Source organism: Mixophyes fleayi, chromosome 6 (assembly GCF_038048845.1).
Source record: "Mixophyes fleayi isolate aMixFle1 chromosome 6, aMixFle1.hap1, whole genome shotgun sequence".
Lineage (NCBI taxonomy): Eukaryota > Metazoa > Chordata > Amphibia > Anura > Limnodynastidae > Mixophyes > Mixophyes fleayi.
The window spans coordinates 69,161,413-69,188,735 of record NC_134407.1 but is presented as its reverse complement, the minus strand read 5'-3'; the positions used below and the strand labels follow the sequence as shown (position 1 = coordinate 69,188,735).

Sequence of the window (27,323 nt, the reverse complement as noted above, 5' to 3'; positions counted from 1 at the left end):
CATTCCTGTTTCCTTTCTTTTCTCAGCCTTAGGACATCCGAAAATGAAGTTGTTAATTCTTTCACAAGTCTAGTCAAAGTGATTCCCTGTCTTCCAAATTCTCAGGGAGGGGGTTCCAGGAAACATACTAGTTATGTTACATGAACTGGATTCTGTGGTGTTCTTACTCAATATATATGTATACCAATAATTTTTATGGGAGGGGACTTGGCTCAACTGCTCCAATAAACCAGGTATGTATTTTGTACAGTGATCACGTGTGCTGCTAATGAAGTTATGTAATACATTGGTCACTGAATAATGTGCCATCTATAGCAAAAGAACCTACCTTGAGGATAATCAGCTTGGGTTTCCATTCATTTGTGACCTATGGCTACTAGATACACCTTCATAGCTAGTTAGGACAGACAATGCAAAGATTCTAATCATGATTGGGAGAGTTTAGGGGGCACAGGACAGCTGTGGTGTGGGTAGCAAGAAGTCCCCCCATAGTCACAGCTACAGTGTGCTGTCACCCAGTGGGTGAGCTCATCTAATAGCCACTGTACAATGGAGAGCCTCACCTCCAAAAATAAAATACATTCTATTAAACCGTTTATATTTTTATGGGTAAGTACTTATGTAATGTATTATGTTGTCATAACCTTTGGTACTGTATCCAAATAAAAGGGATTTCCACAAAACCTTAAGTAGTAACCAATTATACCAAGTGGTCAAACTGGAAATTTAGAAGTGGCGGTATGTAAGTTTAGAAGTGTCAGTAAGAAAAATGTAATGGGAATGGAAATTGATAGAGTTTTATAGTTTTACAATGAAGGTAGGAGGAAAAGTAGTGGTATGGCATACCACCGTATACACCCCACTTCGACCACTCATTATACCTTGAAATTGTGTGAAATTGATACTAGCTCAGAACACTGTACATATTTAAAGTCACCTGCTTGATTTCCACTCAAAACAAACATTCATATATTAATTTTATAGAAATGTTTTTTATTACAGGTATAGTTAGTAAAACTATCCATTGGATAGAGATATAATAGAGTGCTTGAACTGCAGGATTGGAACAGCAGATCCATGAGAATATTTAGATAATCATTCTCTTATGTTATAGTTCCGAATTTTGGGGGTGTTTAGGGAACCTCTACTCTTTGTGTGTCTGATAATCACTGGCTTGCTGATCTTCTCAGGACTTTTCTTCATTGAATTCAATGAGGATGTGTTTTTACTTGGATAGCCTGGTCCTGGCTGGCCTCTTGTAGAGATCACTGTGTATAAAACATATACTAATTAGTGAGATTATTAGATCACAGATGCTGATGAAGAAACAAAATTGTATAAATGTTTTATTACATGATGTAAGCTTCATATTTCCTAATAAAATAATTGGGTTACTTACAAGCATAAAAAATAATGTAAGCTTAAAAAAACACAATCAATGAAAATAAGATACACTCCAGAAAGTGATGTATACATTCATGATAAAGTGTGTGGAGGGATAATTCATTTCTTTAGTAATCTTATCCACACAAAAACCTCTTTACATAACATCTTAATTGTCTGTGTTTAAACTCATGCATTGACATAAATAGCCTAGGACAAAATGCTGTATTTAAGAATGGTTGAATTGACATCTTCAGATGCAGCCGAGTTAATATGCAGCAGAATCAGGAGAGGTTTATGCTGGTAATTGATTTACTAATGCTCAGCAATGTGTGCCATTTCACCCAGACGGATAGCTCATAATAGCCCAATAGCCTGATGTGAACACTGTTTACATTGTGTCTGATGGGGAAGTGCACAGATAACCCAATGACAGCTGCAATCTCTGTGAGGCAATCACGCAAGAGACCAATGAAACCCAAAGTCTCTGCAATGCTCCTTAGTATTGCAAAACACAGGTGTAAGGACCAAGTAAAATATTGACATTGGAGTTCAACAAATAAGTGACTTCTCAATATTTCACAGCACATCTGTATGTGGACAAATGATAAGAAGAGATTAGGTGTGGGCCGTTAACTCTTTGGTTAGACAGGAGTGAAACCCACATTTGTACCCTTACCATTAGAGTGCCAACAAGGAGTAATAAGAATCCTTAAACTAACTCTGTGGGGCATATTCAATTGGCCGCGTTACTGTTAAAAGTAATGCGACCTGCGCATTATTACAGTTATTACGGTAATAGTGTGCGTAATTACCGTTATTATGGTAGTTCTAACGCCGGCTTTTTGCTCGCAGCTCCCTGAGCTGTGAGCAGAAGGCTGAGTTAAAAGTACCGTAATAATGGTAATAATTTTAACCCGGCAGTACTTCGGGGGGAATTAAATTCCGCCCAGTATATTATTTCAAATATATATTTTACAGGGTAACACAAAAAGGTCTGAAAAATGCTTTGCTAATTAGAAATTAATTGACCGTGTCACCCAAGAACTCTAATTTTCAAGGTAATCAGCAAACACTATTAATCATCATCATCATCTATTTATTTACATAGCGCCACTAATTCCGCAGCGCTGTACAGAGAACTCACTCACATCAGTCCCTGCCCCATTGAAGCTTACAATCTAAATCCCCTAACACACACACAGAGTGAGAGAGACTAAGGGCAATTTAATAGCAGCTAATTAAGCTACCACTATGTTTTGGAATGTGGGAGGAAACTGGAGCACCCGGAGAAAACCCACGCAAATACGGGGAGAACAAACAAACTCCACACAGATGGTCGGGAATTGAACTCATGACCCCAGTACTGTGAGGCAGAAGTGCTAACCACTAAGCCACTGTGATGTCCACAGATGTGTGTAAGCGACTGATGTGTATAACTGCCCGATGTGTATAACTGCCCGATGTATGTAACTGCCTGTTATGCTTGAACAAGTACTGCAATACTCTTATCTATTATACATTTATGCCTGTTATGCTTGTTAGCATGGTTATCTCTTGTGGGTGCTCGAATCCCAATGGAAATATATGTGTTGATGATATGTGACCATCAGAATGGACCTTTGCAGTGTACAAAATAAATAAAATAAAATAAATAAATAATTGGTCAGCCCCTTACAAAAAATAATGATCCAAGCGCCTGTGCTTGTAGCCTGGTTTGGTTAGCGCTAACATGGGGACACAGACAGCAATGAGTCCACAATTAAAATTCTACATTAAAATTTTACATTAAAACGCAAGTCATCATCATCATCATGTTAATGATGATGACAGGGGTCTCCGGTATGCGGCTGCATCCCGATACACTTAATGTGTCAAATTCTACATCAGTCTCCATATGTGTATGTTTTTCTTCATGTATTATGAGTGATTGGTGCTTAGAAAAAAATTCCTGGCAGGATGCCCATAGGGGAGGAAGTGACTGTAGCACATAGTTCTCTATGACACAGAATTTTGTGCTTGTTTAGCAATACAATCACCACGAGCCTTACAGCAAACACAGCTCATGCACTAAGGTATGACCTGCAGTAACACCTTCACTCGGGACAGGTTTATTACAGGTTGAGCTCTCTGTATAGATTTTAAAGACATATGGGGAATAGTCTAGAGTTTGGAACAAAACAAAATAGATAACTAACAAACCCAGAAAGAAGCTAGAAAGAAAAAGCAACATAATGTGTACATCTCTACTGGTTAGTACACATCCCAACTGTGCAAGACCAGGGTGCATTTGTGCACCTGATCAGCGTGATCAATCCTGTTTTGAAAACAGGGTACCAAAGTAAGTGGATATTGGGGTTGCCTTTATTACAAATATTCTAATCCCTTTACTTGTTAAAACTACTTTGGACCCCTTTTAAGAAGCACACTGAATATGCAGCGTAAAATGCTTTGGTTAGGTACAAAGTCGGTTCACTCAGTGAATATAAAGGTGCACATATACTTTCTGCTCTTGGGAAACGCTTCCACAATCTAGAAGTGCACCAGGGATTTCGGAGAGGCAGCAGAATCTGAAGAGGACACTGTGCAAAAGTGTAAACATTACATCAAACCCCAACCTCCACCGCCTCACACTAGCTTTATTATTAAGTAAAACTTAAAATACTCTTTGCTTCAGCCTCATTTAAGCCTTAAATTGATTATGAGAATTAGGGGACAAAATGCATTTGTGCCAGCTCTGAGATGGTGCAAATAAAAAGTGCTTTTGTGGACAGGAAATGGCAGTGTGCTCTCCACATAGCAAGGAACACTGCTAAAAATGTCTCTCTACCCCTGTATCTCATTTCAGTTCTCTGACAACACACAAATCTGGTTTTTGCACTTCAATATGGAAATAGGCGCACTGGTGTGCTACAAGGAATAATAGGGCAAACTTCTGTTCCTCCACCATTTTGCTCCACAAACTCACGCGTTTCAGCAGAAATCCAGGCATGCTTGTGCAAACTGAAGCGCACAGCACCACCAAACAGGATCTTACGCTGTACCTCGGACGTTTTACATTTTGTAAATGAGACTTACTGATGCATATTTATGCACACTGTGCAGTATTTGCATCTAGATGGGATTAATGAAAATAGTATCAACTTCTGTTCTTGAGGTCTACGTGTGAAGGGGCTTGCAGTGTCTTGCAAAATCAGAAATGCCTTTAAAAATGCACAATCTCAACCTCAAAACAGACCATTTAAGTATCTCATCAACTAAAAGCTTGTTTTACAGATTAGGAGCAGCATCCAATGCATCACTGCCACTGTCGAATGATGAATCTCTACTTCAGAGCTTGCAAACTATGGTCTTATAGAGTGAAAGTTTCAAAATAACCCACAAGTCCTTAGACGCGAATGAAGAAATACTTACATTAATAAAAAGGCTAAAGGCTAATTTCCGAACTGGAAACTAATTCAAACTCAAACAAAGCTTAAACAAAGTGCATAATATATTGCTTTGAGACATGTAGTGGTAAATTTGAAGTGAGACCCAGTTTAGGACAGATGTGTAAGTTCAGCAAGGAACTAGGAGCTCCCTGATGCTTTTGTAACAAATGCAGATACATAGACTAAGGCGGCGGTTCCCAAAGTGTGCGCCGCGGCGCTGTCACTGGGGTGCCGCGAGCCAGACATAAAAAAAAGAGAAGACAGAAACTTACCAATCAGCGCGGCGCCGGGACCCAGCAGCCTCCTCTCTCCCGCAGCAGCTGTCACTGACGTCTATATTCATGACAGCTGCGGGAGAGAGGAGGCTGCTGGGTCCCGGCACCGCGCTGATTGGTAAGTTTCTGTCTTCTCTTTTTTTTATGTCTGGCGTGGGGCAGAGTGAAAAGGATGGTGGCACCGGAGGGGGACAGTGTGGCACCGGAGGGGGACAGTGTGGCAGCGGAGGGGGACAGTGGACAGCGGAGGGGGAGAGGGTGACAGGTGGCAGCGGAGGGGGACAGTGTGGCAGCGGAGGGGGACAGTGTGGAAGCGGAGGGGGACAGTGTGGAAGCGGAGGGGGACAGTGTGGCAGCGGAGGGGGACAGGGTGACAGCGGAGTGGGACAGGTGGCACCGGACGGGGACAGTGTGGCAGCGGAGGGGGACAGTGTGGAAGTGGAGGGGGACAGTGTGGAAGTGGAAGGGGACAGTGTGGAAGCGGAAGGGGACAGTGTGGAAGCGGAAGGGGACAGTGTGGAAGCGGAGGGGGACAGGGTGACAGCGGAGGGGGACAGGTGGCAGCGGAGGGGGACAGGTGGCAGCGGAGGGGGACAGGTGGCAGCAGAGGGGGACAGGTGGCAGCAGAGGGGGACAGTGTGACAGCGGAGGGGGACAGCAGGCAGCAGAGGGGAACAGTGTGACAGCGGAGAAGGGCAGCGGGCAGCGGAGGGGGACAGTGTGGCAGCAGAGGGGGACAGTGTGGCAGCAGAGGGGGACAGTGGGCAGCAGAGGGGGACAGTGTGACAGCGGAGGGGGACAGTGTGACAGCGGAGGGGGACAGTGTGACAGCGGAGGGGGACAGTGTGACAGCGGAGGGGGACAGCGGGCAGCAGAGGGGGGCAGCGTGACAGAGGGCTGCAGAGGGGGCAGCGTGCCTGGGGGTAGAGGAGGTGGACAGCGTGGCAGAGGGCAGAGGAGGGGGACAGCGTGACAGAGGGCTGCAGAGGGGGCAGCGTGCCTGGGGGTAGAGGAGGTGGACTCTAAGGGTGCCGTGAACTGCAAAAGTTTGGGAACCACTGGACTAAGGACTAATTGGGTAAAACTAAGTAGCACTATTTCAGTTCCCTTACGAGTAACCAGCATCATAAACTTCTATCCTCACCTCGCCGATGGTCTTCCTCAGAGCTGATCAGTGAAGGGCTTGATCCCATATCCAATATTTTCCAAACATCCTGCAGAGAAGTGTCCCCCTCTTTCCAGGAAGCTGCTGAGTGAACAGACCGAGCACTCTCCATGTGACGCCTACACGGTGATGCTGAGATGTTCTCTTTTCTTGTAGGTTTTGGATTATCCGAGGCAGAAAACTGGAGGATATTAGTGGAAGCAGGTTTCAGATTGAAGCATTGATAAACGGGACATAGCTATATCTTGACTTAGAGGTCTCTTATAAAAACATTAAGGGCTAGATTTACTAAGCTGCGGGTTTGAAAAAGTGGGGATGTTGCCTATAGCAACCAATCAGATTCTAGCTTTCATTTATTTAGTACCTTCTACAAAATGACAGCTAGAATCTGATTGGTTGCTATAGGCAACATCCCCACTTTTTCAAACAGGCAGCTTAGTAAATCTAGCCCTAAGAGTTTTAGGATTGTGTTATGATATCCTTTACCATTTTGTGGTACCACAGATTTCAAAACCCAAAACATTTTATCCCTCTTCTCTCATGGTTTCATAGTGACCTAGCAATTAGCTTATGTATTAACAGTCATTGGGACACATATGGTGATCATAGTGTTTAGCCTAATCGCTAAATGATCTGTGGCCAATTTAGTCACATATTTGGTAGATCAAACTGGAAAAATATGGTAAATGAGTGAAAGGGACCACAGGTTTCCTGATGGGCGATGGCTGGTGTGGTCATTGCACGGCAGAATTTTAGGTCCTGTCCAATCAAATCAGATCTGACTGCATTTCAAGATGTTCCTGTTGGGACCACCCACATGGCCGTTAAGTTGAAAACATCAAAATCATCACATGGCTTTCTTCATTCAGAATTGCTGATGTGAACTTCATCATCATCATTTATTTATGTAGCGCCAGCAAATTCCGTAATGCTTTACAATTAGTTTATTTACTTAGTGAAGTGTGAAAAAATAATAAGCAATATAGGTGCTAGGTGAAATGTGAATCCAAAATACACCAAGTGTATACAAACAAACAATAATAAATAAAATCACATACAGTAGACAGCTTCTTAATCTTAGCACTTATTTGTAAGTGTCCAAGAACCTAAAAAACAAAACAGAGAAAAGAAGCGCCACACATAGGGGGGAATTCAATTTCCTGCGAATTTGCGTGGCGTTAAAACCCGGTAGTTTTAACCCGGCTTTCTGGGAGCTGCGAGCAAAAAGCCGGTGTTGGGACTACCATAATAACGGTAATAAAGTGCATTATTACCATAATAACAGTAATAATGTGCAGGCCGCGTTACGGGTAAAAGTAATGCGGCCTGCGCATTATTACTGTTTGAATTCCCCCCATAGTATACCAAAAATAAAACCATCAATTATATTTCAAACACAGATAGTGTGGCCTTTGTACAAATGCATAAACATAATGAAAATAAAAGGCGACGTTTCAGAATGTCTAAGCATTCTTTCCTCAGGACTATCAACATTTTTACATACCAGACCCTGCATGATCTTACCTGCTATAATATAGTTTAAATTTGTGACTAGTCAGCACCTTTAGTTTCTTTATATAGTCACAATGCATCTGTTCAAAAAAATAAAATAAAATTATATATATATATATATATATATATATATATATATATATATATATATATATATATATATAAATAAAAGAGGATTTTTAGACTTGGGATAAATCCGTTTTTCTGATTTCATCTGGGGGACACATCTACCATGGGCTGTATGAGGGGAGCATGGAGTTGGCACTTAACTAGTTAACTTGTTTAATGTACTATTGCTGACAGACTCCTCCCCTCTGCAACCCCCTGTAGCTCCTCAGTTTAATTATAAAGCCCCAAGGAGGATAGGCTTCTCTGCAAAGTTGGTCCGCTGAGGCCCTATTTCTCGCTGCCCAAGATGCCCCCACCGAACGGGTGGAATGGGCAGTAAGTCGACCTGGCACTGATGTAAGCCAGCTAATGGTTGCAGTAATCCATCATGCAAAGGATTGCTGCAAGGCTGGACATCCTCTTTTATGTGAATGAAAAAGGATAAAGAATCTGTGCGATGAATGTGGGAGGTCCTACTCACATAAATTCGGAGAGCCCTCACCACATATAAACACTCCATCGAATTCAGGTCTCTTGGTTTATGTGAAATGCCAAAACCACCTTCGGTACAAACTAAGGAATAGTCCGTAAAACTGCTCTGTCCTCGTGAAAAAACAAATATGGCTCATGACAAGAAGGGGCTCCTAACTCCGACACTCTGCGAGCCGATGCAATTACCAGAAGAAATGCTACTTTCCATGTTAAGATCTGCTGAATGTAACGGTTCAAAAGGAGGCCCCTTAAGCATATCGAGCACCAGATTGAGATACCATGGTGCCTTAGTCGGGGCATTGACATGACGTCGACGGCTACTGCCAGGGGGTCCCTTGCCCTTGCACAGAATCTTGGTACCTTCCTGTTGTGCCTTGATGCCATGAGATCCAGGTCCGGGAGACCCCATCTCCGGCTCAGTGACTGGAAGACCTCCGGATGGAGTGACCACTGCCCCGGCATTACTGCATGACGGCTTAGATAATCTGCTTCCCAGTTCTGGATGCCTGGGATGAACACCGCTGAGATTGTGGGAACATTCTGTTCCACCCAGGTGAAGATCCGTGCTGCCATTGCCATTGCTCCTGCACTTTTGGTTCCTCCCTGTCAGTAGACATAAGCCACTGCTATGGCTTGTCGGATTGTACCCTTACCGGAAAATCCCAAAGTATGGTCTGGGCACCCCGAAGGGCCATTAGCATGGCCTTCAACTCCAGAATGTTGATAGACAGGGAAGACTCCCGAGTCGTCCAAAGCCCTTGAAGCCATAAGTGAAGGGCCACAGCCCCCCAGCCCCTCAAGCTGGCGTCTATGGTCATTATGATCCAGGACCATGGCGCAAAGGACCTGCCTACCGCCAGGTGATCCTGGACCAACCACCACTGGAGAGACACCCTCGCTTTGGAAGACAAGCGGATCCCCTGGCGTTCCAACTGCAGATGTGAACCTGACCACTTCGTTAAGAGGTCCCACTGGAAGCAGCGGAAGTGGAACTGTCCATAAAGAATTGTCTCAAAGGTCGACACCATCTTCTCTAGGAGACGCATGCATAAGTGAATAGTTGGACTGGGAGTGGCCAAGACCTGTGTAGTTACTTCTCGTAACGACCTTGGAAGAAACACTTTTTGTTCCCTGGTGCCCATGATAAGCCACAGGAAGGTCATCCTCTGGCAGGGAATCAATTGCGATTTCCTTAGGTTTATTAACAATCCATGGTCCTCCAGGATCCTGATGGTCAGAGTCGGGTGCTGTTGTAACAGATTCGCAAATGTGGCCTTGATGTTGAAGTCGTTTAAATATGGTAAATATGGTATTATTTTGACCCCTCTGTAACGGAGACATGCCGCCATCAAGGACATGATTTTTGTGAAGACTCTGGGCGCTCTGGAAAGGCCAAAGGGGAGTGCCCGGAATTGGTAGTGGGCTAACCCCACCGTAAATCTGAGAAGTGACTTATGTTCCTCCCAAATGGGGATGTGAAGGTAAGTGTCCTTTATATCTATTGACGCTAAAAATTCGTCTGCCTCCAGTTCATTGATTACTGATCGGAGGGACTCCATGTGGAAACTGTCCAACCTTAAGTGTAGATTTAACATTTTTTGTCAGCCAACTGTTCTGGCCATGCTTTCATCGTTCTGACAACCCATACCGATGAAAACATAGGTCTGAAAGAGGTGCCTGCCGCTACATAGATTGATTTCAAATGACCCTGTAGCTTGTGGTCAGTGGCATCCTGCAGGGCCGCTTTTCCCGGCACCGAAAGTGTAGTATGACGCGCTAAGATTCTCCTCCTGTAAAGGGTACATGGTAAGGAATCTCCTTGGAATAGTAAAATTCCAGTCTGGTTGTTTTCAAGCTGCTTCTGCGATGTCTGTTAATGACGGTGGAAAACGGATAGCACGTCTTCTCATTTTTTTGAAAAGACCCTGATTGGAAGATTTGGGTTCATCCAAATTCATAAGGTCCAGGGCTTGACTTACTGCTAAGACCAGATCGTCAATGCCCTGATATCTAGGGGATTCTTCCGAGTCCGTGACCTGCAAGGAATCTGAGTCAAAAATAGGCTTGTCCCCCTCTTCTGAAGACCTCTCAGAATAAGAGACGGATAGAAGAGGATTTGTAGAGCGAAGCCTCTTATTTCTAGAAAGTCCCAATCTTGAAGCCTCTAGAAAACGGTTTAATCTCTCCAGGCCTCTGACCAAGGATGAGGACCAAGCTGGGGCCTGCGTTCATGAGAGAGGATGACGGACCTGCCACAGCCAATTCAGATGTCCCGGCAGTCACTGGCATTCCTACTGTCACAGGAAGGGCAGTTTCTACTGAAGCAGCGGGAAGAACAGCAGAAAACGCTGTTAACCCCGTAGGCTTAGTAACTAATTGGATCAGTGTAGTAACTGACTGCGCCAGAGGAGACGCCCATGTCAGTTCCTCCGGCAGTGGTAGTACATTAGACTGGGCCTGTGTATTGTGTGTCCGTCACAGTCAGTACAAAGTGCCCCCGGGTTCTTTTGTCCAATTGGCAACTTAACCTTACACTTTGAACAAGTGAAATATTTTGTAATTGGTGCTTTCCCCTTATCAGGCATATTTTTAAAAGGAAAACACAATGAAGCAATAGAGATCAGTCACACAAGATATAGTTTGAAATTAATACAAGTATACTAACTAAGCTATGACAGACAAAGTTGTATCTTGTAACAAGCCAATCTCAGCAGATATAAGTTGGCTAAGTAGAATCCAATATATTTTTAAAATATTTGCAACACAAACAATGTATATCTATATCCAATATGTAGTATACAGGTATATAATATTGGTACTTAGCCTTCCAGCTAAGTCAGACATGCAGTTGAGGATCCAGTCAGCAGTGTCCCGATGTGATAGCTGAGGAGAGACTGCTGTTCCCGGGCAATCTCTTGGCGCGCAGATGGGAGAATCCAAGTTTCCCAATCGAGGTCTATATACCTCAGCTCCGCCCCCGAGGTTTTCTGCTGCTGCTTATAGAATCGGTGTACCGGCGCTCTATCCCTGTCAAAGCAGCGTCGGTATGTCGGGAGGCTGTCAGTGTGATAGCGGCTTCATTAAGCCGACTGTCACACTGTTAACATTACCAGCGCTGTCAGTGAGAGCCGTCCGGCTCTCACAAGACAATGTAGTGTGGCTGCATAAAATGAGTGTGTTCTCTATATCTAGAACACACTCTCTGGACAATGTAGATACAGAAAAAAAAACCTTACTAAAAAAAATGAATAAAAGAGTAAATTAAAGTAAAAAACTATCTAGCATAAAAAATTAAGCCCAACTCCCTTGGGCACTTAATCTAAACTGAGGAGCTACAGGGGGTTGCAGAGGGGAGAGGTCTGTCAGCATTGTTACATTAAACAAGTTAACTAGTTAAGTGCCAACTCCATGCTCCCCTCATACAACCCATGGTAGCAGGGTTCCCCAGATAGGATGAAAGAGAAATATATATTTCCTCTGTAGATCATAGGCCTACAATACTAATGAATGAATAGTTAAACACAGTATAACGCTCGTTGGTTATCAGAACCAGGGGCCATATCACTATAACAAGAATAGTGAGACAACACAAAATATTCAAATTGTCTGGATTGCCTCCAAGAAACATGAAGGTTTATGGGACAAAGTGTGAGCTGTAAACAGGCATGAAAATAAAAAGCACCGTTCAGTATGTTTCAGTATAGGGAGAGTATATGGCAGACTAGGACTGGCATGTTTGTGAGGGTCATGTTAGTCAGACATCTGGAATCTTTGCCAAGAGGAACAGGGGTGAGAACGAAAACTCACAATGGTATATTGAAAGCTGGCTGAGCCACAAAAGGGGAAACAGTAAGACTCGGGACATGGCTAGTGTTATCCACACATAAACCATCTTATATTAATTAATGATCTGAGTGACACCTAAACCCAAATCTAACAATACGTAAAGGAGAATTGGTATTGACTAAACAGTGTGTAAACTGTACACACAGCCATACAGTAAATACTTTGTAGTACTTGTTTGTACATCAAGTTATCGCAAGAGAATTCTCCTGTGACACTTACTGAGGATTGGGTACGTTATTCCGGGCAGCACAACGCCGACAACCAGCATACCTACAAAGAAAGATCGATTAGAAAAAAACCCGACGTCAATATAATCAGACTTGCCTAAAAACCGAAGGTGCAGAGTTCCGATGCCTGGATGATGCTGACAGCAAGTAATTGCAAAGACGGAGCTGTCCGGCACTTCACTTGGATATCACTGAACAGAGCGACCTAGATACATGTTCAGTGTAACACTTAACCTGCAGGGGTCCACACATTGCCGGTTTAAATGAACATGTATCTGACGTTGCTTTTTTTTTTTTTTTCAAAACGATCTTTCTTTGTAGGCATGTTGGTTGTCGGAGTTGTGGTAATCGTGAAAACGATTACCACCACCGCTTACTGAAGTTCATTATTTGTCAAACTGTATACATTTTTTCCTTGTTGTATAAAAAGTAGCACACTGCATCACAAAGTTTAATAAAAGCCTACACAACTAAAATAACTGAAGCGTTTATGGGTTATTAAGGGGCCTATTTATTAAGCAAATGTTTGCCCAAAATCATGCAGGAATGGATCAAGGGTGCCTGGGTGTATTACTGATTTACCTGTATTTCAGACAATCCCAGAGAGCTGTCACTGTGCCTTTGGTTTTTAGATCCAGCATTGGCTCGATCCCTTCCTGACATGGGTTTCTGGTACTGAGCAAATTGTAACTCCTAGACAAGAGATCAGAGGAAACAATGTAATACACCCCAAAACAAATATATTTCTACAACTTTCCCAGTAAGGACCATAACACAGTATTTTATTCAAAGTACATGGACATAAATAATAAGTGTACATGTACATAAATAATTAAGTGCAAATAAACCTTTGAAAATAGTAGAGATTTTATTATTGTTTCCCATTTCAAACATTGCAGAAACATTTTCAGTAAATGTGTCCCATTTAAAACCTTCCAGGTGCTGCATGCTTTATAAGATGGTGGTTCAGGGGAAGATTTAAATGGAACACCCTGAATATAAATATGTATCACTAGCTTAGAGACTCACCTACAAGAGCTGTCCCAATATAGCTATATTGTGCACAAAATTCACATTTATGTATATGCTGACACAGTGATTTTTATATATTGTTTTTCTTTTATTTGCATTTGCACATTGGTCTTATTTGTCCTTGGCTGTCAATTCACTTGTACACATTTCATTAATTTAATGAAGGACGCCTTTCTCTCTTTCAACCAGATTTCCTACCAGTCCTGATGTACATCATCCCATACATTTCTTGTTGTTTGGGGCCCATGTTGGCTGCTATTTGCTGTCGGTTTTGTCTAAAATTCCCAAAGTGGCCAATGGATGCGTGTACAGTCAGCTTAATATCCTGATCAGCTAACTTTAAAAATCAAACTATGAAGAAATCTGTGTTTGCAACCACAAAGTTTTCATAATTCATATTGTTGTAAGAAAGAAACAGCATCTTTTTGGCAATATACAAATAAATGGAAATACATTTATATAAACAACACTATTCCTATTGATAAAAGAGCATCAAATTCACTAGTCATCCAAAATAAATTAGTAAAAAAGTGATTCCTTATGACCACAATAAACAATCATAAAACCATAAAAACAATATGACTGAAGTGCTTGTAAACATACAATTAAATATAAGGTAACACAATTTTAATTAATGCCAATACATGTCCTTATACACCAGGATGACAGGTTGTGTATTAAGCTGCCGGCTGCAAGAAAGTAAGCATCTATGAGGTTTCACTGTTGCACTGGGGTAAAACGCAGAAACCAATGCTAGAGGCCTGGATAATAGCATGCACCACCGCACAGCTGCTGAAAGCGGAGTGGTCAGTCAACGGAGGAGGTGTGGCCAGGTAACGGCGCAAGACTAGCACTAAACAACAATGCTTAAATAAAAATTATATAGTAACATCCTAATTTGGACACTCTGCGAGCCGATGCAATAGCAAGCTGGAATGCTACTCTCCATGATAGAAATTGAAGATGTGCCTACTGTACGGGTTCAAAGGGTGGCCCTTGCAGTATAGTCAAGTTTAAATCCCAAGGTGCAGTAGGCGGAATATACGGTGGTTGTATATGCAAGACTCCCTGCAAAAAGGTCTGTATATCCGGCAGTCGAAGATGGAGAAACACAGAGAGAGCAGAGACTGGCACTTTTAAAGATGCTAGAAGAAGGCCTGCATCCAAACCATCCCGGAGGGAGGCAAGGAAGTGAGGAAGGTGAAAGGAAGCCGTGTGACAGGGCCGACTTCCACGCCACCTGATGTAGGTGCACCAGATGCAATGGTATATTTTAGCCGACATGGGTTTTTCGAGCCCGCAACAGTGTGTTTACCACCCTGGGAGAGAACCCTCTTGACCGCCACAGGCTGGCTTTAACGGCGTGGCTGTTGAAGTCAAGGCAAGTCCTGATGTCAAAATGGTCCATGTAGAAGGAAGTCGTCTTGAAGTGGCAGCAGAAGTCCTTGACCCACCGCCATTAACAGAATGTTCGCAGACCAGACCCGACGTGGCCAAGCAGGAACTAACAGAATTACTGGAAGTCCTCCCTGCTTCACCCGTCTGAGGACACGGGGAAGCATCGGAATGGGGACCCCAACTGGAAGTCCCAGGGCATAGTCATGACGTTGACAGCCACCGCCAGGGTCCCTGGCCGTTAAGCAGAATCTGGGTACCCGCTGGTTGTATCTTAATGCCATGATGTTTAGGTCTAGGAGACCCCACCTCAGGACCAGTAACTGGAAAACCTCTGGATGGAGCGCCCCCAGGCACTATCGCATGCCGGCTTAGATGATCTGCTGTCCAGTTCTGCATGCCTGGTATGAATACTGCAGAGATTGAGGGGACCTCGCATTCTGCCCATGCTAAGATCAGAGATGCCACTCTCATTGCTGCAAAACTTCAGGTCCCACACTGTCTGTTGACATAAGCCACTGCCGTGGCATTGTCAGATTGCAGACGGACTGGGGACCCCTGAAGGATGGTCTGGGCCCCCTGTAGGGCCATCAGCATGGCTGGCCTTCAGTTCTAGAATGTTGATTGGGAAGGAGGTCTCCTGACGCGACCAACGACCCTGAAGCTGGAGATGGAGGACCACAGCCCCCCACCCCTTCAAACTGGCGTCTGCGGTCTTTATGATCCAGGACTGGAGAGACACCCCAAGTGCAAGTGGGATCCTGACCAATTTTTTTTCAAGAGGTGCCACTGGAAGCAGTGGGAATGGAACCGCCCGTAGAGAAACATTTCGAAGGTCGACACCATTTTGCCTAGAAGGTGCATGCAAATACGCATAGATGGTATTCTGTACTGATCAGACCTTAGCCTCTGGTAGGAATACTTAATGGACGCTGGTATCCATGATGAGCTCCAGGAGGGTCATCATCTGACAGGGAACCGACTGGAATTTGTGTCGATTGATTATCCAGCCGTGGCAGTGAAGGTTGTTGATGGTGCCAGGTGCAGAAGTAGCAGTTGAGCTGAGGTAGCCTTCATGAGCAGCTTGTCCAGGTATGATACTATTCTCACTCCCAAAGAATGAAGACAGGCAGCCATGACCGACATTATTTTTGTGAACACCCCTTAGCGCCGTTGACATCGTTGAGAAGCCTCTCAACGGCGCCAAGGGGGTTCACTAGGCCCTGCTTCCTTTTACAGTGGGTCCTTCTCACTACCAATTCACGGTAAAATAAAGCAGGGCGTCTCTGATGTCTATCGAAGCTAGGTTTTCGCCTGCTTCCAACCCATTTATTACCGATCTTAGGGACTCCATGCAAAATCTGTCCACCCACAGGTGATGATTTAGCATCTTTAAATTTAGAATGGGTCAGATCGAACCATCCAGCTTGGGAACCAGAAAGAGGCTGGATATGGCATGCTGCTGGTGAGTAATGTCTGTATGCTATTTCTTTTTTGGGTAGCCAATGTAATTATGTATCCCAGCTTTTTCTAGCAACGTTCCAAGTTTGCTTGCTTATTTATTTATTAGCTATATTGTTAAAAATACTTGTGCCTTTCTTCCCCCCACCCTCCCTTCCCCTCTCACCCTTCCCCTCCCCTCTCACCCTTCCCCTCTCACCCTTCCCACTGTTATAAAAGTATAAAACTAAGAGGAGACATCTTGATTATTAAGATTTTTTCTTGTCAAAAATGTTGTCGGTACTGTTCCTGTTGTTTCCTCTTCAAATAAAGAGTTTTTTTTAAAAAAAAGAAAGAGGTTGGAGTAAAACCCTTGTCCTTTCTGGTTACCAGGAACTGGGCAGATGACCCCGGCTGAAAGAAGAGAAGCGATACAAATAAGCATCACCTGTCTTCTCTCTGGGTCGCGGGGCAGGGTGGTTGCAAAAAAATGAGGGACTTGACCTGCAAGATCTATCAAGTAGCCCCTTGTCATGATCCCGGGAATACAACAATCTTTGGAGGACACTGCCCACTGATCTTTGAACAGATGCAGGAATCCTCCCATCCCCGCAGCAGCGAGAAGGGGTGGATGACAGTCAAGCTGTTGGCTTGTCTATGGAATCTTGGGTGAGGGACGTCTCGAGGAGTAGGAAGACCTACCACTGTCAGAGTGTCCCCTGTTCCTGAATAGTCTGGTTCTGGTGGCGCTCCCCCCCCAACTGGTCAGTCCATGCTTGCATGGCTTTTGCAAACCATGCAGATGAAAACATGGGTCTGAAGGAGGTGCCCACTGCTACATAGATGGATTTCAAAAATCCCTCTACTTTGCGATCCGTGGCATCTTGCAGGGAGGCTGTTTCCTGCACTGGGAGTTTGGTGTGGCGAGCTGAGCGTACCACCGGACTATCGACCTTCGGAACCTGTTCCCAATGGGCCAGATCCTCTTCCTGTAAGGGATACAGGGCAAGAAATCTCCGTGGGATAATAAATATATAGTCTGGCTGTTTACAAGCTGCTTCCGCAATTTCTGTTAACTCAGCTGACAGTGCAAAATGGATAGCACGTCTTATTTTTTTTAAAAAGACCTTAATCAGAAACTTTTGGTTCATCTAAGTCCAAAGGGTCCAGGGCTTGACGTATTGCCAATACCAGGTTTCCAATACCTTGATATCTATAGGATTCTTCCAGGTCCGTGACGTGTGCGGAATTCGAATCATGCATGAGTTCTCCCTCCTCTTCTGATGATATTTCGGAATCAGAAAGGGACAGAAGAGGATGTGTGGGCCGGTGTTGTTTATTTCTTGACAGTATGGGTCTTGGTGAGTCCAAGAAACGGTTTAACCGATCTAGGCCTCTGACCAGGGATGTGGACCAAGCCAGTTCTCCAGATGGAGGGCCTGGGATAGCAAGGGAGGATAATGGACCAGCCGGCCTCAAATCAACTGTCCCGGCGGTCACTGGTATTGTGACTGTCAAAGGGAGGTCAATTGTTACTTATGTGGAGGGGAGTACCACAGCAACCACTGGTATCTCCGCTGGCCTAGCGAACAGCTAAACCAATGTCGCAACTGATTGCGCCAGAAAAGATGCCCACACCGGTTCCCCTGGTAGAGGTGGTACACCAAGCTGGGACTGCGCTGATTGGGCCCCAAAGTCACAGTCAATGCAGAGCGCCCCCAGGCTCTATTGTCCAGATGTCAGACATGTTTCTGAATGGGAATAGTGTCACAGCAGAAAGTAGAAACAGTATGCAATACAGACAGTCACACAAGATGCAGGTTTGGTATAGATACAATGATACAACTAATCTATGACAGGTAGTCAACAGTAGTATCTTGTAATAATCTATCTGAAATGAGTGTAAGCAAAAAGCTATATTGTATGATGTGACTGGATCACTTATATAATTGCAAATGTACTTATTTTTGATATTGTGTGTATGTAGGTAAAGGAGATATCTTTATTTCTGAGACCAGGGTAAGAAATTCGTTTGTTTTAACTTTGCTAGAGGAAATGCATTATATATCTGATACAATAAGTCTTTGTTGAGGAAGTCTTTTTTGTATCTTGGAGGAGGCAAAAACATTTTGAGGAGGTTTTGTGACTTTCTTTGGGAATGTGTATTCTGCAGGTGTCTGAAGAAAGGACCCATGTTAATCTCATGTAAATTAGACCTTTTTATGTGTGAGGGTCCAGCACCTGAAGGCACAGGAAGGTTTAATTAAGACTTGCTACTAGATTCCCTGCGTCTAAAAACAAAATGCAGGAAATCACAGCAAGTTTTAGGATATCACAGATAAGTGTAGATATTGTTGGCTTTGCATTGCATGTAAATCCATGTTTCGGTACAAAACTGCATTCTGATAATAAAAATAGCTCAGACCTCCAGGGGACTGGCTTACCCTGTGAGGCTGTGTCCAAATCTGTATAAAAAACACTGTATTGTATTGAAAATTGTTCTTCTTGCTTCATCTGACCTGCTCCCCTGGTACATTCAACCAGTGTGAGCAAATAAATATCACCTGCTTCGGCTGTTTCTGAGGTTTGGACCCAGCAGCCAGTACCACCGCTCTGCCTGCTACCCAGCAGCTCTGGCCAGTGTGATAGGCCAGGGGGGATCTATCCACAGCAACACTGATCCATAGGAAGAGATCAGGAGTACCAGCCCAGGTACACCAGTAACGTGGTACACTCACAGCGTCAGTTACCAAGAAGGAACCTGGTTCTGGATGCCGGTAAGGAGTCCAGTGGTGGCAGTATATGTAAGCCCCTCCTACTGTGGTTAGATTTGGGATAACGAAAGGGAAAGGTGGCAAAATAAGCCCAGCCGGTTCCCAGCAACAACAGACAAGGTGGCATAAGTGGTCCATCCTGTCACATATGCTAACTGCACAAACAGTACTAATATACACCTATCTTACTAGTAATTGAGTATACAAGTATATAAGCAATATAATATATAAATTGTGGTACTTAGCCTTCCAACAGGCTAAGACAGGTCTACAGGAGAGAAGTCTGTCAGCAGCGTCTGCGGGATTCAGCTGCTGGTTTCCCGGGCAGCCCTTGGCGCACATAGGAAGAGTCCAAAGTCCCCTGTGCGGTGGGGGAGCTCTATTTTAATTAGCTCCGCCCCCGAGTCATTCTTGCTCCTGTAATAGTGATCGTTGTTTGTAGCTTCTTATCTTAGTAAGTCTGCAGCGATCGCTTTGTTTCTGCATCCATCTCCTGATGAATAATGAGAACAGTATATCCAAATTTCCCCCCTCCTTTTCCTGAGGGAGGAACTTGGTATCTTCCACAAAGATGGCAGCCATCATCGCTTCGATTACCGGCGATCTTAGCCTTTGATGGCAGCGCCGGTATATCGGGAATTTTTCAGTGTGACAGCGGCTTTATTAAGCCGCCTGTCAGCACTGAAAATCCGTAGGTGCTGTCAGTGAAAGCCGTCTGGCTCTCACTCTAAAGAGGGAAATGAATTGGTTGCGTTACTGTAAAAAGTAATGTGGCCTGCGCACTATTACTGATATTACGGTAAAAGTGCGTATAATTACCCAAAAAAAGTAAGCCCAACTCCCTTGGGCACTTAAGCTAAACTAGGGGCGCTACAGGGGTTGCAGGGGGTTGAGGTCTATCAGTTTGATACATTTAACAAGTTAACTCGTTAAGAGCCAACTCCACGCTCCCCTCATACAACCTATGGTAGCAGTGTCCCCCAGATAGGATGAAAGAGAAATAATCATTTTAGTTAAATGATTTCAACTAGCCTTATATACTTCTAATACAATTTCCATCCTGCAATAGTCTGGAAGGAGAGGACACGGATTTAGTACTCAAACACATATTTCATAACTAACAGACAATGAGCCGCACTCCAACAGACATTACATTATTAGATCACCTATACACACCAACAATATGTTAATAAAAGACTTATTCTACCAAATGCTGAATGGAACAATTGATTACCTGGGAAGTTAACTGATACTGAAGACTCTCTAAAGCTGAAAGGCGACTGTGCATTTCGGGTGCTTGTAATTTGGAGGGAGGAGTCTTGGGAACGGGTTGAATAGAAGGCTTTGGTGCATTTTCTGCAAAGGGTAATAGTTAGTTACTGGAAATGATTTGTTTCATTGAGACTAACAAAGCAATGTAAAACATCAAATATATGCAACACATCCTGATGTAAATACATTCCTGTACAATCCATTGAAGATACCAGGGGGTACACTAGGGTGCTCCAAATCTTAGTGGCATCTATGGGATGTATAATACAAATAAGAAGATTTTTACTCACCGTAAAATCGATTTGTCTTACTCCATTAGGGGATACTGCGAGACATTGGGGTATAGTAGGTGGGACTAGGAGTCTAGGCACTTATCAACTTGTTTGATCTTCATTCTCCTCCCCTACTATGCCCCTCCTCTCCTGTAGATACCTCAGTTTAGACTAATCAAGAGGAATGGGAGCCCTATAGGGCAAAACATACACCATAAAATTCACATAACAGTACTATTAACAGAGCAAGAGAGGGTGTGCAGTGTCCTACTATTGAGGGACACTGCGAAACACTGGGGACATACCAAAGCTGCCTCTAAGGGAGGGAATGATCTGGAACGGCTGCACGCAGTACTCTGCGCCCAAAACTCGCATCAGAGGATGCAAAGCTCTGCAACCTGTAGAATGTGTGGACAGATGACCATGTAGTCACTCAGCATAGCTGCTCCACCAAAGCCCCATGACATGCCGCCCAAGAAGCGCCAACAGCTCTGGTAGAGTGAGCTTTTCAATGATACCGGGACAGGCAAAGACGCCCGAACATAAGCCAGTCTGATAGTGGAAGTGATCCAGCAGGCAAGCGATTGCCTGGAAGGCCAACCCTGCTTTTGAGCATCGTAAAGGACAAAAAGGACGGTTTGGTGCGAAGAACCGCTCTATCTTCCTGGAAAATCAAGAAAGGAGAGGTGCAGTACGCTTATCACCCGGTCTCGAGGTTCCTCACCTAACACTGCCCCTACCTCTGCTATACGCTCCCCTAGGGGCAGAGGACTGGCCTCTCAACGGGGTACTCCGGTCTCGGGCGAAAGAACCAAAAACGTCCTTGTCACGGTCTACTGGAGCCCATGGGAAAAGCATTGCTCTTTCCTCCTGTGGCCACCTGCATGACCTTTTCTAGCTCTGACCCAAACAGAGAAACCCCATCAAATGGCAAGCCCTCTAGAGCTCGCTTTGAATCAGTGTCCGTTGTCCAAGAGCGTAAACATAAGGTATGAGGAGCTGCTATAATGAGAGCCGAGAATCTAGAATTAACGGAAACAGCATCCATGGCTGCTTGGCCCACATAATCAGAAGTCTCCTGGATATGCTCGGCCAAGGAGAGAAGTTCCACACGTGGAACGCTATCCTGAATGCCTCTAACTAACTGTTCAGCCCATTGCTGAGTAGCCTTGTTAGCCCAGGCCACCGCCATAGTGGGTCTAAACATACTCCCTGACGCAACATAAGCTGAGCGGAGGGCTTCATCCATGGAGTCCCTAAGTGAGACCCGCTCCTGAGTGGGAATTGCCGAAGAGGAGGACAAACATGCTACAGGAGTGTCAACTCTTGGGGAGGCCTCCCATTTAATGGAGTCCTCTGCAGGAGACGGTACAGCGACTTGAATCTGCCCGGCAATATAAACTGCTAATTGGCCTCAGCCAGGCGTCTGTTACCATCGCCATCATCTGAGGGGTTGTGGGAAAACAGCCACCTGCGCCTTGGTATTTTTAAACAAGGGGAACCCCGAAAGAAGCCGTGGGCTCAGGATCTGCAAAACTTGAAGTATGTCTGATACCCAAAATGAGGTCATCAACATTATGGCCAGAGGCAGAATTTACAGAAAGAAGTGCGTCCCCTTCCTGTAGATCAATGTCTAATTCACCTTCCTCTTCTGAGGAATGCTCTGAATCAAGATTGTGGTCCTGGGCCGCATCAGAAATAACCGTCTTGGCCCTGTGTGATACTGTAAGCAGATGCTCCTCTTCCTGAACTGAATCAAACAAAAAGGATGTGCCTGCAGCAGCTAGAGAGGGTGTAGGACTGTGAGAAACTGGAAACTCACGTACTTCTGTGGACCGTAACATCACCCTGGTGAGCTCTGCCATGGCTGTTGTTAGTGGCTTAGCCCAGAGCGGTTCTTCCATAGCTGCTGCCCCCTGGGCTGGACCTCATCTCTCCTGGGTTTCGGCTTCACAAGCCGTACAAAGAGCTTCCGGGTTAGGCTGTCCAAGAGGTAATTTGCCATTACATTTGGCACATGTATAAATAGTGCAGACATACCGGAGGATCCCATATTTTTGGACGTCCCCTTCTCAGACATATTTAGAATGTATAACAGATTTAGTTAAACAAATTACTATATTTAAAAGAAATAGTCTGAGAGCTATAGTCTGCACACAGTACAACAAGATCTTACCAAGTCTCTATACACCAATCCCAAGGCACTGAAAACAATAGTCTTGATTGTGAAAAACAGCCTTAAAAGTTTGTAATATGTCTCTATGGAGTTCATCATTAAACAGAAAAAACGATACCAGTTGAGGAGAGGCAGAGCAGAGGAACAGTGTGCAGCACGATGATCTCCATGTCCAAATATGGCCGCTTCTGTGCCAGGAAGTAGGAAGGGGGTGGAGGGAAGTTCCTCTTCCAGAACCTCCCCCAAAGATGGCCACCTCTGTAAACCACCGATCAGCGCATACCATAGTATAGCTGTCGGCATGTATTGCAAGCACGCTTCTATTAGAGTGCCCAGGCAGCGTGTGTAGTTATTTGGTAAACGAATCGCCTCCTAAGGAACGCAATCGTTACTCTGTCCCCCGTTGCTCGTAGTTTAGGGGGAGGGGAGACTTGTCGGCACGTCCGTCGTGTCGAGAGAAGATTCACTCCTGCCCGACAAGCAACAAGTAACTGCGGCCGTTTGTATGACTGTCCCTAATGAGCATAAAACCTAGTACCTCGTAAATAAATGCTGTCTCTATGGCAGACTTGCATTATGTCACCCTGTTGCTCGTTAATCTAGGGGAAGGACAGGCTGCTGGCAATAGTGTGAGGGGTGAGTGAGCTGAAGTTGCTGCTCCGCTCCCCCTCCGCAGTGACCCAGAGTGTAGAAAGCCGACAGGCTATTCACTCCTCTGGGTCTTGAGTTCGATCCCCGCGCTGCACCTAAAAAGGAAAGAAAAATAAAAACATGAAAACCTATATCTAAATAAGGTATAGGCAGGAACCTATACCAAATTGACCTATCTCTTAGGCACTCAGCAAAAAACTGAGGTTTCTAGGAGGAGTATGAAGATCAAACAAGTTGATAAGTGCCTAGACTCCTAGTCCCACTTACTATACCCCAATGTCTTGCAGTGTCCCCCAATGGTAGGAAAGACAAAAAAGTGATTTTATTCTACATGAAAGCTGCCAAACTTGATCAATCTTAATATGTGTGAACTACATCCCGTATTTAGTATGCTCTTTAATGCAGTTTTTTAATTTTTTGCTGTCTACCATACGGTATATAGAAACGCAGCCCACCATACTCACCGTCTGCCGATGCAAGCTCTGCACGCAGTCGGTTCCCAATGTCAATCAGCTGCTGTTTTTCCTGACTGAGCTGGGAAATTTTCTTCACGGCTTCCTTTAGTTTATTTCTCAGTATATAAGGGTCTGCAGGACCATCCCCTGAGCACGTAAGGGCAGCCTGTTGCTGGCGAAGGTTCAGAATCTCTTTGCGGAGTTCTTTTACAGTTTCACTCTAGAAACAAAAGCAGCACATGGCTTACAAATAGACTGTAAAATAATTGCTTCGACGGGGAAGGTTAGACAAATCTTAACATATTAAAACAAATATAGTTGGTTTTGAGGATACGTTTCCTAGGCCTCAAGGGAAATATTTACACCATGCCATCATAAAACATGTGATCCTCTGGGTAAATGAAGACAATTTTCTATATACACAACATATACACATACCTCACTGAGAACTACAGGTACCCGCTGGCTCGCCAGCTCCAACTTTAGTGCAGAAACCTAGATGTGCAATACAGAAATAGGTTCATTTTTAAAATCCAAAAATCCTATTAAATCAAGTCTCTGTGTTACGTTTAACAGTAAGGTGTACAATCTGACAATGTATACTAATGTAATCTGTTTTAACCCTTTGACAAGTTTTCATATTACGCTTTAAACAAAATATCCATAAACATACATTTTTCTTCAGTCTCGCTATATATTGCACATTACTACCCACTTTGTAAGACGTCATTATTGCAGCCCACAGTCTTCAGCTGAGACTGTAAAACTGATGCAAGTCAGTACAAAATACCCATTAATCGCTGTCACATGTATGGCCAGGAATCGTGTACATTGCATTATAAAATAAGAATTTGTTTTTGAGTTTCATTTAACTTTAAACAATAATTATATTAATTGTAGTGACTTAAACAGTATTTCCTGTAATCTATCTTAAGTCTAGCTATATACACACACAGGGCCTCAGTTATTAAGGAAAGTAAGGCTTAAAAAGGAGCGAGTGTTTTCCAGGGCAAACCATGTTACATGCAAGGGATGCAAATTAGTTTATTATTTTGCACATAAGGAAAATACTGGCTATTTTTCATGTGGCACACAAATACTTCATACTTTTATTTGTACACTGACATTTAAAGTTGATCTAGGACATGCTCTACCCCAACTATAAATCTGTTCCCACATTTTAAATTTACCTCCCCCTCCAATGCAACATGGTTTTGCCCAGGTACAACGTTACTCCTTTTTTATGCTTTGCTCTCCTTAATGACTCAGGCCCACAGTGTGTATATAGGATAATGCACTTCTTACTGTAAATGATATAGAGATTAGAGATCACTGAAGAGGTCTATGACCATATAAAGCAGGTGGCTGCAGGCTGACTGCCTCCATACAGGTCACAGAAATCTATGGTGACTTCTGTTATCAGTAATAATTGGGTTTATTAGTTATAACACACAAGTTTGGCTAATGAATACTGAATTGATGACAACAGAACTCACTGATTATTAGTGATGATGTCAGAATTCACATATTATAGAGATATATTTACTGGAGTTTATGCATATAATAGCATCACTTGCGTATTATATACTATAGCTTATAAAATAAAAAACAAATGTCCTTTTTATTGAATTAGATTAACTACACTGATTCCAATATATATTGTTTGGCTTCCTGTAATAATCATTCTTAGTCATAGAGCTTAGGCACAGGTTAAACATTGTCACCATAGTAGATGATTCATTCAAAACCTCAAAGCAGACCCAATCCAGAATTACTATTTTAGAACAGATAATGTATTTATAATGAAAGTTAGATTCCAAACAGTGAATGCAGCCATTTTACGTAATTAATGAATATTTATAAGACTTTGTGCCTCACTGATGTCCCTAGTGCATTAATAGGCTACATTCAGAATATGAATATTGGCTCAGCCAACAAAATGGCTGCCTCATCTGTGTGTAGGTTATAGGTTCATTATAACTCAGATGAGATCTTAACTTCGTTCCCCAGTCCGACAGTTTCAAGGTTTTGCTTTAGGTTTCCTTTAAAATATTCCTCTGCCTCCTTCCGGGCCTCAGTAAGCTGCAGTTCCAGTTCAGACAGCCTCTGTTGGAGGCTGGAGATGGTCGCCTGGCTCTGGCGCGTCTCATTGTTCAGTTGATACTGCAACTGATTGACTTCTGACTGTTTCTGCTGGACCTAAGGACAAGTAAGAGGTCACACCATAGTTATATATTTATATTCAGCACGTTTTCATTAGAATAGCTACAACATCATCAAAGTTCTGTGCCAGGTTGGAAGTTACCTTCTGTGTGAGTTCTACAACCAATGAGTCCAAGTGAGCTGTTCTTGCCTCCAGTCTCTTAACAGCTGCAGCTGATGACACTTTGTCAGCTCTTAATGCTCCTAAAAGAAAGAGATTCCTTGAGTTATCCTAATTTACATTGTTTTCTATTCTGATTGTATGCTGTTTACTGAATTACATTTACTTTTGAAAAGTCACATTTGCCTTGAAGGATATGTCTACTGCGGACTACCTCTGCCCTAAATTAGACTCAAATATGCAAACACACACCTGTCTAACTTGCCTAGTTGGTTAGATACACGCTCTAACAAAAGGTAGTTAACAGTACCCACCAGTGAAGACTCGTTTTTCGGAGGCAGAAGAAGCCAGCACAGGATATTCTCCTGACATTAGCAACTGCTAATGAAATTACCAGCTCAACAAGACATATCAATGGGGGCAGGATGTATGCGGAGGAAAGATTTTTTAGATTATTTACCTGTGGGTACCATTAGATACAAACTATTTCAGATTGTATCTAACCAACTAAATAAATTAGGCAAGAAGACATTTGGCTCCATTAAGTCAATGCTGGACATTTCCTCCATAAGAGAGAAATGCTACAATTTCCCATCACCTCTGAAGCAGAATTCAGGTTTTACTTTTTATATTTTGCTGCCTGAATTTCTGAAGAAGCTAGGGATAGAAGCTAGGGATAGAAGCTAGGGATAGTAGCTGTCTTGATACAGTTTGAGCTCACAAATGGTGTCACCAACACTTTCCCTACTAGTTAAGTTCACAACATTTCAAATTTCCTCAGACTTAAGATAGTCTATTCTGCCTGCCTGTTAAAGGCTTTCATTCATCCTTAACTCATAAATACAGAAAACAATTTTTATTTTTAAGCATATTCTATTTTTTTTGTTACCAATGGTTTCATTCAAGCTGCTGATATGGTTTTGGATGTATATGTTGTCTGGTGAAACTGCCTTTGCTGTGGAAGGCAGGTTAGGAAGGTCCTTTGCTGACAGAGCTTTCTGAAGCTCCTCCTCCGTCTGTCTGATGTTCTGTTTTAGATCACTGATCTCATTTTCAAGTGACTTTGCATAATCTGTAGACATAAATACATAAAA

At 43.5% G+C, this 27,323-nt stretch overlaps 1 protein-coding gene across 3 annotated transcripts in view; it reads right to left on the bottom strand.

Moving 5' to 3' along the window:
- Window positions 1–972: 972 nt before the first annotated feature.
- Window positions 973–27,323, bottom strand: part of CCDC57 (coiled-coil domain containing 57) — a 69,150-nt gene continuing 42,799 nt past the window's right edge. For 2 of the 3 annotated variants that reach the window (XM_075216774.1, XM_075216776.1), the window contains 9 exons: window positions 27,119–27,301; window positions 26,212–26,312; window positions 25,905–26,105; window positions 24,345–24,401; window positions 23,916–24,126; window positions 20,315–20,436; window positions 13,022–13,132; window positions 6,234–6,435; window positions 973–1,268 (listed from right to left, as the gene is read on the bottom strand). In XM_075216774.1, coding sequence (XP_075072875.1) covers window positions 1,096–1,268; window positions 6,234–6,435; window positions 13,022–13,132; window positions 20,315–20,436; window positions 23,916–24,126; window positions 24,345–24,401; window positions 25,905–26,105; window positions 26,212–26,312; window positions 27,119–27,301 — 1,361 coding nt within the window. In that variant the 3' untranslated portion in view covers window positions 973–1,095. Of the gene's footprint in view, window positions 1,269–6,233; window positions 6,436–12,431; window positions 12,483–13,021; window positions 13,133–20,314; window positions 20,437–23,915; window positions 24,127–24,344; window positions 24,402–25,904; window positions 26,106–26,211; window positions 26,313–27,118; window positions 27,302–27,323 lie in introns of those variants that run through there. The other variant, XM_075216775.1, reaches the window with a different exon arrangement.